The following is a 12,435-nucleotide window of genomic DNA, read 5'->3' as shown; positions in this document are numbered from 1 at the left end:
GCTGAATCCAGGCACACAAGGTAAGATGGAGCCATCTGCACCACACCGGGATGGGATCCCAACTGAACCACCCCCTATGTACCTGCAGGCAGAGGCCAGCCCTGCCCCCAAGCACCCCAAACATGCCAGGCATCCCGGCTCTCCTCCTGCAGGTCCCCATGTCTGAGCAGCACGAGGTGGGAGGCCCTATGGCCCCATTCCCGCTGCGTGCCGGGCAGACGGCAAACAGAGGGTGGAATTTGCACGGCTACAAGTTAAATACAACACACACACGGGTTTGGTCAGAGCCCCTGGCACGGCTGCCTTCGCGGGATCCGCTTAACGGGGAAATAAAAGGGCCAGAGAACCCACGCGGCAGCGTGAACAGATGCCCTATAAAAATCAAATACGTGGTAATCAAGGGGACCAAAAGGTACGTTTAAAAACAAAAACCCACCCTGGAAACAAAGGAGCCGGGCTTTGTGGCTTTCCTGGGAGGGCTGCGGAATTAATGGGGAAGAGCACGTGTGTTTGATAATCTTTATATGGCAAAAGACCCATCTTTCAACTATGTCACAAATTCATATTAATCACCTTCCTATTGCCTTCTGTGGCGCTGCTATTCCAGTCGCCTCGGGCAAAATTGGGAACTGTCTGGTTAAAAACAATGTTTTACATTATAATTTACAAGAGCCTACAAGTCTAGTTTCTTTTAATGGAAAGAGCGATTAAACAACAACAAAAAGAGTGGAATATATATACACCCTGGTATATATACACTATATATATATATTAAAATATATATATATATATATATAAAAGACAGATATTGTAACTCCATCTGGAAAGAGAGAATGTTTGATCTTAACAATGTAACTTCTAGCTTTCAAACAGGCTCAGAAAACAAGAAGTCAGCAGGAGTTCAGATAAAGGAAGCTTAAAAGTCAAATAATTCTGACTCTGAACCCGAGACTTCTTAGACTCAAGGTCTTTTCCTTTACCCATTAATGGGCTGACTTGTGAGCTCGGGAACAAAGTGCTGCAATGTGAGCATTTCTGAGAGTCACTCATTACAGATCACTGAGCGGAGTCTGAGTCGCGGAAATCAAAGGATCCAATCTGGAGTAACTGGCTGAACTTCTGCTTGGAACTAATTTGTTCCGAGTTCGGCTCACCTTTCACCTCCCGAAGGCCCCGAGCACAGTCCTACCAGGGTCAGCACTGGGGGGATCCCGGCTCGGCTTTAATGGTCAGCGCCGGCACCGCAGCCCCCGGGAGGGGGGGATGGCAGCCGCAGAAGGGATGAGGTGGCCGTGGCCGGGCAGCACAATGCAGGGCTTCATGCTGGCCATGGACACCGGGACATCATCGCTCCTAAGGGGACAAAGCAATGGCAGCACTGCCACGAGGGAGGGATGGGGCAGCTGCTGACAGCCTGTATCTCAGGACTCTGGTGTGCCTTCACACAGCCCTGCCAGCACCTGGGGGCAGGATACGGGACGTGGGGCTCACGGTCCTGTTCCTTGCTTTGCCACTCGCTGCCTCCAACATCTGGAGCAAGATACTCCTCTCTAGGGAACCAAAGCTGACTTTGGGGGAGCAGCTGGCTTGGAACTGAACTAATCCGTGCTTAATACAACATGTGGAGTGCCGTGGATGGGCAGCACAAAGGGGTTCTCTAACTTGGAGGAATCTGTAAGCAGGGAGATTATGCGACTCCCCCCGAGGCAGCTCAGTGGCAAAGCACAAAGCCAGGTTGGCACAGCCAGCTTAAACCCCTGCAGCAGCCCCAGGAAGGAACAGGGTGTCACCAACAAACAGCGCTGCAACTCCTGCTCAACAAACAGCTGCACTACTGGCACTGCTAACCCAGCGCTGTAGTGGCATACACCTGCGTGAATCCTGCCAGCTCACAGCAGGTTGTGGGCCATGGGCTGCTGGTTCCCCTCACTGCCTGACCACCCAGAACTGCAGGGAAGGCAGAGGGAAGCGTGGTGCCCGAACCTGCCTGACACCCCAAACATACCTGAGCCAAGCAGAACGTGGCACAGCGGTCCCGTTCCCCTCCCCATCCTGATACCCCTCCAGCTGGGAGGTAATTTTTCCCCCCTCAAAAGGTAGCATAAAATGGTCACAGTGTGAATGTGCTTGACCTTTTGTCTTGGACTAATCTAATTGTGTCGTCTTTGTGTAATCAGCCGGTAAAGGTCAGTGCTGTATTTAACATGGAGGCCCTTTAGGTACTGAATTTGCCTTGCAGTGAATTAACTTGATTATATTTCTTTCAAATATGTCAGAGACGAGGTCAGTTTAACCCTCTCTGTGCTGCCCGGACCCACCTCTTTGTTTCCAACTCCAAGAGGTGGGGCTGAGGAAGAACGTGGTCAGGATCACACTTGGGCTGCCCCTCCTGCAGCCACGGCTGCTGCCACCACCGCCTTCCCATCAAGTGGTCTCGAGGGAAGGCAGTGCAATGTGAACCAGCCCCGAGCATTCACTAACTGGGATACTCTGGACCGCATCGAAGGGTGAGATTGAATGCAGTGAAAGAAAGATTCAGAAGACTTCTTTGCAAACATGAACCTGTCTCGGTGGAGCGCTTCCTTATGACTCCATGTTGTCACAACTGAATAGGACATTACTCAAGTCCAGATTAATGCGTCACCTCTGCTGCTGACAGATAAGGTGTTCTGAATATCCTGAAATAATACATCATACATTTTAGAAAGTAAAGGTCTGTGACGCTACCGGGGCAGTATATCTGAGGCGTCAGGGATGCCACTGCGTGGAGACGGGCAGCTCTTTATCACACAGTTCAGCTCAGCTGCTCCAGGGGACTGCACAGAGGGGAAAGCAGCCTTGCCTGACCCCTAGGCACACCACTGCCTCGGGGCTGAGCAACTTGCCCTTGTGGAGTTAGGGAGGAGAGGGCTGCTGATTTACAACCCGCAGATGGACAAGCACAGGCTGCTCTTGCAAAGCTTCAGTGCTTGCTTTTACAACTTCGAGGTCTGGCTTTTCTTTCAACACTGGAAGCAGGGTATAGAAACACCCCTCAGCTTTTCAAACACCTCTCTCCTTCCCAAGCCTCCTGCCCCAGGCAGGGATAGCACTTGACTCCAGGGACTAGGGCAGGTCATGGCTCATCATATCAAGACTGCTTTTCCCACTTGCTTTCCTCTGCTGAGCAGCCCTTATGTGGCTTGGAGGAAAATGCCTCAGGTCTGCAGCTGTACTGGCATCACTGCCGCTGCCCCGGTGCAAGCTCTCATCATCCAAAGCTTCACTGCTTTGGTCCACGGTGGCACCACATCAAGCCATCTGCCTGCATGCAGGATGAAGAAAGACCTGCTGACCCCACCTATAGCACCAAGAACACTGTCCAGCACAGGAGACGTGCCCAGAGAACACTGAGACTTGGGGGAACAGGCGCGCTGTGCTCCCTTGGACACGCACGCCTGGAGGGAGAGCAGGGCAGCATCCCCAGCACTTGTCATGGCATCTGTGTCGGAGACCTGAGCGCTCCCTGTTCTGCCCCCACAACCTTCCTTCTCACCGAGTTGGGGGTCAGTGGTGCTCCTACTACGTCAATGATCTGGTCCTTGGCATCTCCCTTGCCCTCCTCGATGCCGAGCACCGTCTGGCCGTCCGGATGGGTGCCTTCCACACTGAGGGGGCCAATAGTGCCAGCTTTGGCCAGGGCCTCATAGCGATGCCGTAACATCTGCAGCTCATATTCACAGTTGGCAAAGGCTTGCTTCAACTCATACAGCAGTACCAGGTCACTCCGTAGCTCGTTGAACATCTGCACAATCTCCTCAGTGGGCATAGGGTTGAGATCTAGGGAGAAAAAGGAGCCCTGTTAAACACCCAGAGCTGCAACCCTGCATCTGGAGAACCCTACAGACGTGCAGTTCCAATGGCAGACCACCACCACCCTACACTACACATTCTGCTGCAGCCAGTCACATACATGCACACAGAGCCAGGAATAACTACATGTGCTGGAAAAGGAAGAAGCTCTGTGTCTTTGCCCTCTTGCAGCACAACCAAATAATCCCACCCTGCCAGCACTGTGCTCACCCACACAAAGCCCAGGTGTTTTTTCTGTACCTTAAGGCACAACACAGCTGGAGCTCCGAAAAGCCCTTTAAATGCATGTACTTTGTAAAGAGGGAGTAGGAGGACACAAACCCCCTCCTTGCCCTCATGGAAAGTGAGCTCTAAGAGCCACTCAGATCCTTCCTCAAGGCTTCCCTAGCAAGCTCAGCTGGCACTCAGCCTCAATCCTACCATTCCACTAAACACTTATATACCGCAATTAATCTCCTTCCATCTATTTCTCCTTTATTGTCATTCAGAAGATACACCTATTTTTTTCCCTGGGCTACAGACTGCTCCTAAAAAGGGGAAGAAAAAAAAAACAACAACAAATAAACCAGTGACTCCTTTAGTTTTAAAGCAAAGAAGGGAAATTAGCCGGGTTGAGCTGCTTTTACCAGCTGCAGGAGGCTTTCAAGACTGCACACAGGCTCTGAGGCAACGTATGAAGCCAGAGACCCGTTGGCCCCAAAAACTAACACAAGTTGAAAGCAGTCAGAGCTGGGAGCAGGGCTCACTAAGCTGCTGTAAATCACCCATAAGGATTTTTGGTTTTCATTCCCCCAGACATGAGGGGAATGGGGGGGAAAGGAAACATCAGGTGTCCAACCAAAGGGCATCACATGTGGGGACCTGCAGGACCTGTAGGCCCTGTACCTGCTGCATGGAGGGCAGCAGCTGCACTGCTTCCCTTCCAGCTACGTGCGGGCACTGTATATGGGAAGTGAACCCTTCTTTCTGCTGCTAAGACACCAGAGTTCAAGAGCGAGGGCTGTGTGTTTACTCGCCTTTCAGCAGAGATGCTCCAGATTTTCACACAGCATGCTACCTATAAAGGGGGGATGAAAAGTCCCAGACGCATTTTGGACTTGCCACCATGAGCAGTAAATTAAGAGGAAACGAAGCTTGAAAGCGAGACAGGGCAGCCCTGAACAATGTGTGTGCCATGGTCACTAACGCACTTACAAGTACCTCTCCCTGCAAGGCTGAGATTTGCCTTCCTAATACTGCACTGCCTCTCTTGATAGTTAAAAGGACCCAAACAAGAGAGAAACAAAGGGCCTTTTAAAACATTTTTCTACTGGGAGGAAAGGGAAGGAAAAAAAAAGAAGAAAAAAAAAGCCCTGTGCATCTTGTTCTGGCTTTTACCCTCTTTCTCCTTTTTTTTTTAAACACATAAAATATTTTAAAAACCATTCACATACTGTTATTCAAGAAACTGGCTGTATTACTAGGGGAAAAAATAGCCCATCTCAAGAACAAAGGCAAGCTCTGTGTGTCTCTTTCTCTCTCGCGTGCCCCCTTTACTCACCTACTCCGAGTTCCATCAGCATCTGCTCCAGGGCTTTAATCTTCTTCTGTCCCACCGAGCTTGGCAGTTTCATCTGGAACACAAAGGTAACAGAGCCACACAGCTCAGAGATAGCCCTCACTCACAGCCGTCTAGTTCAAAAGGCAAGAGAGCTTTTCTTTTTATAGTGCAGGGGGAACAAAAAAAGAAAGGGAAAGAAAGGAAAATCAAGTGGTAAGAGAAGGAGACAGGGGCTGAAAGTTTTCAGACTAGGTCCGAGGGCAGGTATTGAAAAGCCCGGTCGCGAAGGCTTTTATTTTCTCTCTCGTGTGTGTGCAAGACACGCTGTTTTACAGCTTCCATGTGTCACTGAATTAACAACAAAAGTTCTTCTTGGCTTCAAACCCTCTCCCGCGGTGCCCAGCCCATCAAAGGGCTCATTTACACAGTGGCTAATGTGCAATGCTGCCCTACTTTATTCGCTTTAGCCGGCCTGATTAGACTCATGCGCTAACAGACTCACTTCTCCTTTTACCTGCTGAGCCCCAGACCTGTGGGATTCATTTACAGAGCGGGCTTTATAACAAAGGGGAGAGACAGAGAGAGCACAGTTACTTGACTGGCGGAAGTGTGAACACACATTTACATCGGAGCTAAGGGGCTAGGTGAGAGAGGAAGCATCAGATGTGAGCTATGAAAGGGAATCGGAGCTGGCCAGGAGAGGAAGAATGCATACACTTAGCAGGGTCCTTCCTCTGCATTCATTTGGGCTCTAGCAGGAGTGCGAGCTGCTCAGACCAAGCGTTTATTAGATGACAAGCTGCACAAACGCAGCTGGAACAATATGGCAGGGACAACAGGGCTCCAAGCCCTGTGGATGCATCTGCTAACAAATGAAAGAGCATTCTTTCCTCAACAATGCTAAAAGACAGAGAAGGAGAAAGGCAATACACAGTGCCAAACACCTGGCTGGCCATCCAGCTATGGCTGGGTATGTCCTACTGTACCTCCACAACCCCAGCTTCTCTACCCCACCCCTGCAGCCAAGGACCAGAGGGCACCTCTGTCCCATTATTATACCATAGGAATCCTGGGCTCGGTGTCTGAACCAGCTTGGAGCATCATGAAACGTTCCTGAGAGCATGAGACCTCAGTCCAGAGAACTGTTCTGCCCCATAAGGAACCACCCAGAACTTTAAAGATGAGCAGCACAGCTCTGCTTGTGCAATCCCTGACTTCTAGGGCACAAACCATTAACAGAAAGCCCAGCATCACAAGATCACTGAACAGATCCGGACACACAGTACCTGCATGATTTTCAGAGCCCTGAGAGCATCTTCACTCTCGCCCCCAGCACCCACATCTCCCAGCTAGAGACAAGATGCCCTTTTGTCAAGCGCCAGTGACAAAAGCACTCTGGACTTCAAGTCAACTGCAGGAACACGGGACAAGAAATGAGAGAAGTTCACGCCTGGGTAGGCAGACAGACAGCAGGTCTTGGTTTGTTGCTTCCAGGAAGAGCAGAAGCTTTTCCCCGAGGAGGCTTTCACCAGCTCAACAAAACTATTAGCAACACAAACGACTGCTCTGGCAAAACCTTCAAGTGTAAGTACTGCGTGTCCTGCACCTGCTCAATGGAGTCTGGTCAAAGAACACCAAGCCAAGGCCTTTACTGATGACTCCCAAAGATCAGAGGATGGGGCAGGCACCAGTTAATTTCACATCAAATAACAGAACGCCAGAGATGCTGAAGAGGAATGGGGCTGTTTGTTTAGTTTAAAAATATATCAATTAAACTTCCCTTTAATTCAGGCAGGAGGATCTGTCCTGCAAAGAGGAAGGCTTCATTGGTTTCTCAAAGCAAGAGTATATTTTAATTTTACCATCATTAAGAAAATGTTATGATTTATGTGGCTGCTGTCAGACTAATATCTTTAGAATTTAGCAGGCTAAGCCAATTCATCTCTAAGACTGATGAAGGCTGATTGCTCTCTATGCAAAATGTATTAAAACTAAATGAGCAGTCTATTACTCAAATGCTGCTGATAATCTGTTAGCCAGGGTCCGTTAGCTGGGCTGCCTTGTTGCAGGAGAGAAGTCTTCATGTCCTGTATCGCTCAGAGAGGCCCAAGCTGACTTCAGCAAGCCGCCTTTGTTCCAATGCCTTCAGCAGCCGCCCAGAGACATGCTGGTGTGCTGGGAGTGCTGCCTCAGCTGCCCTCATTGCTGAGGAATGAGGTAGCCCACAGGGACTGCAGGTCACAGCACAGCTCCCTGGCTACTGATGAGCACACTGGGATAGGTGCTGTCTGAAGGCCCTATCTCTGCATTACCAAAAAGCACTGTTTAGGGCAACCCCAATGCTCACCCCACAGCTCCTGGGATGCTCTTTGCATTGCTGTGGACCGAGCCCTCTGCAAAAGCTAAGGGAAATTATGTTCCTCGGAGAACTCCAGCAGGCAACCACAGCTTCCGAGGTGAATGGCATTTGCCCTTTTCTTTCCTTCCTTATGCCAGACTATTACTGTTATTTATTATCTTTAAAGTCCCCGTATAATAATAATACCTGGGAAACAGATTGCTCCAGTCAGAAAACTGATTAGCTGGGATTTTTGAGGTTACTATATTTCGGATGCTCTGCTCCTCTGACAGCCTCTCCCTACAGCCCCGTTCACAACAGCAGCCCGCGCTTATAATTACACCAACGTCGCTTTTGATTTAAGGACTGCAATCCTCTGTCCTTGCTATAAACAACCCGCACTAAACACATGAACTACGTGTATCAGGAGAAAAATAAATAAAGACTCACAGAAAATTGCGTGTACCAACAGCACGGGGCCCCAGAGCCTCCCTGCATAGAGGCAGGCCGTGCTGCTCCAGGGAAACTGTGCTGAGCTTCTAAACGATACAGGATTTTCTATGCCTTTATTTAATGCTTGAGACATCCCGCCAACAAAACCTTGCTAATTCACGCTAATGACCAGGAGACCTACTGCAAATTAATTGCAAATCGGCAAAACTCATTAAATGAACAAACATGATAAGAAAGAACTGAAGATACAACCTCCCCAAACGGACTCGCTTCATTTGTTGCTGCGTGCCACTCAATTTTCATGATTTACGATCATACTTTTAAGCACAGTCATAAATGGATTTAAGTTTATTTTGGAAGAGTAATGAAGGCTGTGTAATTGCAGTGCTTGCAACACAGAGCCCTGTTGCGTCCTGCAGCATCACCAGCTGGCAGGTAGCAATGAGCATGGAGATCTGTGCTGGGAATGGGACGGGCCTGCAGAACCTACAAGGACAGATTAAGCTGCATCCTATGTGCGATTATATATCAGTGACCATCTTAAATGTCCTGCTCTTGTAAATGCCCCATTTTTGGCAATCCCAAGAATCCCGCATTGATGATCCCACTTCTTGTTTGCTCTCTCACCAAAAGCCAAGAGTTTTCAATGATTGATCAATGGTTATTTGGGCATTTCACATGACATTTCGCCCTCCCTTATGCTGCTCTCCATTTTAATTCAAGGCAGTCTTTACCTCGAAGTCATCCTTCCCCAACTCCCACCAAAACGTCCTAAGACTGTTAAACCCAAGAACTCCACGCTTTTGACCTGTGTCTCTGCAGCCATAAAACTGTGGTTTTACACACCAGGACTGTTGTTCAGCATTACAGTAGAGCTCACTGACATTGAAAACCACCTTCCTCACGGATTTCAGCAGCTATTCAAGAAAACTTTCTCATTAGGCCCTTTCTTCATGGATGTCTTTAGAGTACTGAGCTGTTGAGTGGGTTTCCAGGAAGACACAGTGCTGGAGTTTCAGATGAATAATGCTGTCTGCATTTTCTGGCTGAAGATGGGGAAAGAAGGTCAACCTTCCCCCTGCTGCACGGCTCTACTCTGCAGGAACAGAGAGCCTCCACTTTTGCACAGTTTTAAGACTCAAGGAAGGAAAGAACCATATTACGTATTTTAGCCTCGGAGCTCAGCAATTTAAAAGACCCCAGCAGAGAAATTCAATTTCAAGTCTGAATGTGCACGTTTCTGGAAATTTAAAGTGCTCAACTGCTCAGAACTAAAGCAGTACAATGAGAAGTGGATGGGTAATTACAGTGGATATATGCAAAAGTTGGAAAAGTTGGAAGCTAACACAGATATTCTCTGCCTCTATGAATGTGCACAATTACCTCTGACCCAGCTTCCAGCCACAGACCCAATGGATTACAACAGTGCCTGCTGATCTACCAGACTGAGATTTAGGAAAGATAAAAATAATCATTAAAAATATATATATCATAGTGCCACGCCATCCTCGTGATGCAACGTAACACATTAAACACAACAATCCCTTTGGGAAGGCATGTGACCATCGACTCGCTCCATCAGTGAGGTTTAGTGCTAAATAAAACAATACTTTAAGAAAACATGCCCACATTAACTTTCCTAAGTGGTTATTTCAGGTTCTGGTTTTAGACAGAAGTCAGACATACCTCACAAATTCCCAAATCACTTGTGCATAAATACAAACTCCATACTTCATTCCTTCAAGCAGATGAAGCCTGCTTGACTTGCTGGAGGATGACACCTACTCTTATTTTAGAAACCCCGTTACTGCACCAGAGTGCTCTCTTTCCACCTGAGAGTCTAGGAAGGCTCTGGTCCAGATGCTCTTGCACAGCACAGAGCTAGATGAAAACAGTGATGGATGCATTTTTCTTCCAGCTATTTAACATTAATTGCCCTGCAGGTTAGTTAAGAATGTCAGCATGGGAAGTATGTTGGATTCACCTTCACTAGTGCATTCAAGATGCTGTATCCTTCCACTGTTCTCTTCAAAAATAAACACTCCCACACTTTCATCCTCTTTGAGTCTTTACAGACATGCATTTAATTAGAACACACACCAGCCCTCACTTAGCCCTAATTAAAGGGCGTGTAATGCAACGTGTCCACAGTAACGCCACAACATGAGTTTGATCCAGCCTGCACGATTTGTTCATAACATTTACTCACAGAAACGAGCACGCCGTCCTCCTCTCGTGCCCCTGGCAGGCTCCCCATGGACATCACTCTCTCCCACTCTCTTGCAGAGTGCAAAATTTACAGCTTCTCTACTGAAAAACTGCTAGCAGAAGCAACGAGCACAATTCAGCTAACTGATGCATGGGAAGTTCAGACATGGAAACATAAACTTTCCTACCTAATAAGAGCGTGCTGACCACCACCAGACTATCCTACCGAGATGCCTCAGACTGCAATCGATACAAAACAAATAAATTATTAATTGCTCCAAGTAATTAAATGTATCAAATCCAAATAAACTGATATTTTATGGAACTGCTTCCAAAGCTAAGCCTCTGAAGGGACAGTATTGATCACAGGACAGACAGATGTTTCACATGGTCGCAGCCGATGAGGTCTGGGTTTGCATTAATGACAGGCAAGGAACAGAGCCAACAGCCTCTGCTACAGAGTAAACAGGCGCTGTGCTTGGCCATTTAATTGCGAGTCAGACCAAACAGGGAGGATAAACACACACACAACCCCATCTTCCCCTCAAGTATCATTCATCTCAGTGCTGCAGTAAGCACTCAGTTCATACTCCAAGAAAAAAAAGAGAGATGGAAAAGAAATCACACACACATTCCCCCTACAACCGCAGTAAATTCTTACTCATTAATCAGTGCTAAAAACAAAATGCTCAGCTGGCTAGTAAATATTTAAAAGCTGTTGAGTGTGAATATTTGAATCAATGGGTACTAAAGCTGTACTTGAAATTTGCCTTCTTCTACACTTTTATTAATTGGTTCGAGGGGCAATTTGTCTACAAGATGCCTGTTAGCAGAAGGGGCCACCCTGCTGCCTGAAAGCCCTTCCTGAGAGAAGATGGCCAGCTCCAAATGACTGAGCTGCAGTCCTTCCTGTGGGCTGAGATCTCCACAAACTCCTTCTCACCCTCAAGTTCTGTTTTGTTACCACATGAGACATCACTCAATAGATTTTCTTACAGTTCCTTTGTTTCCAAAGCCGTGACAATAGAGCAAGGACACAGATCAATATTTGAAACACGGACAAATGTCCATCCTTTTGCATCCATCGTCTTCCTCCATAAAAGCACCACAGCTGCCATTCAACAGCACTAGCTAATCATAGCTTAAAATCTATAGACAAAGCTGAGAAAGAAAATGAGCAACTTAAGGTAAAACACCAAAGAGAAGTTAAGTGTGCCAAAACATGCCCTAAAGAAAAACTTAAAGCTGAACACGACGTGGCACAGAAACACTGTTGTAAATTCAAAACAAACCCAGCTCTGCCCTACAGAAGCAATGCATGGCACAGATCACAGACATGCGGTTACTGTCGGTTTGGCTGCATCCTGGAAAAGACTCAAGATTAACAACTCTCGTTTTCCTTCCCTTTAGGCAGGCCCTCAGCAAAACCTTCCTCATGGTTCCCTGCTTTCCCTTCAGCCTCTTCCTCTCCATTCCCTGTACAAATTCCCTACTCATCTCTCATTTCCTCTGGCTCTTTGGCTACCTGCCCTCCCAGCTGACAGAGCTGGTATAACAGGAAGCTTTCTAGAAGTAACACTTAGAATTAATAATACATTCCTGGTGTTATTTTCATAACAGCTTTCCTAACACCAAAGGCAAAGGTGTAAAATTCCTTTTCAAGGAACTCATGAAAAGGCTTTACTCCCTTCCCAAACATCTGCTACCACCTCCTGTTCTCAGTGGCACCAAGGCAATACGCTGACTTGAATGAAGATGAAGCTTTTCATAATGCCCAGCTTCCCACTGCCATTAGAGAAACTCACAATCTGTGCTGTCAGGAGGCAGAGGGGAAATCCCATGCAGAGCAAGGGCACAGGGGCTGTGGCCTTCTTTGCCCGTGGCCACAGCCCTATGGAGAACAATAGGAGACTGAAGCCATTGTGATAGAAGGCAGCTTGTCAAACTCACTGGAGAAGATTACACTTTAGCGTCTGCTGAAGGAGAAACTTTCAGTTATGAAGAATAATGGCTGTAAGTGACCATTAATCCTAGAAAAAAAGTC

General features: G+C 47.7%; 1 protein-coding gene across 2 annotated transcripts in view; it reads right to left on the bottom strand.

The window, feature by feature from the left end:
* Positions 1-674: 674 nt before the first annotated feature.
* DMAP1 (DNA methyltransferase 1 associated protein 1) overlaps positions 675-12,435 on the bottom strand; it is a 29,115-nt gene continuing 17,354 nt past the window's right edge. For both annotated transcript variants that reach the window (XM_015870225.3, XM_085511550.1), the window contains exons 9-10: positions 5,393-5,465; positions 675-3,819 (exon numbers count right to left, since the gene is read on the bottom strand). In XM_015870225.3, coding sequence (XP_015725711.2) covers positions 3,473-3,819; positions 5,393-5,465 — 420 coding nt within the window. In that variant the 3' untranslated portion in view covers positions 675-3,472. The remainder of the gene's footprint in view (positions 3,820-5,392; positions 5,466-12,435) is intronic.

This window comes from Coturnix japonica, chromosome 11 (assembly GCF_054131305.1).
Source record: "Coturnix japonica strain WE chromosome 11, WE-NBRP24, whole genome shotgun sequence".
In the NCBI taxonomy this organism is placed as follows: Eukaryota; Metazoa; Chordata; class Aves; order Galliformes; family Phasianidae; genus Coturnix; species Coturnix japonica.
This window is presented reverse-complemented; position numbering and strand designations above follow the sequence as displayed.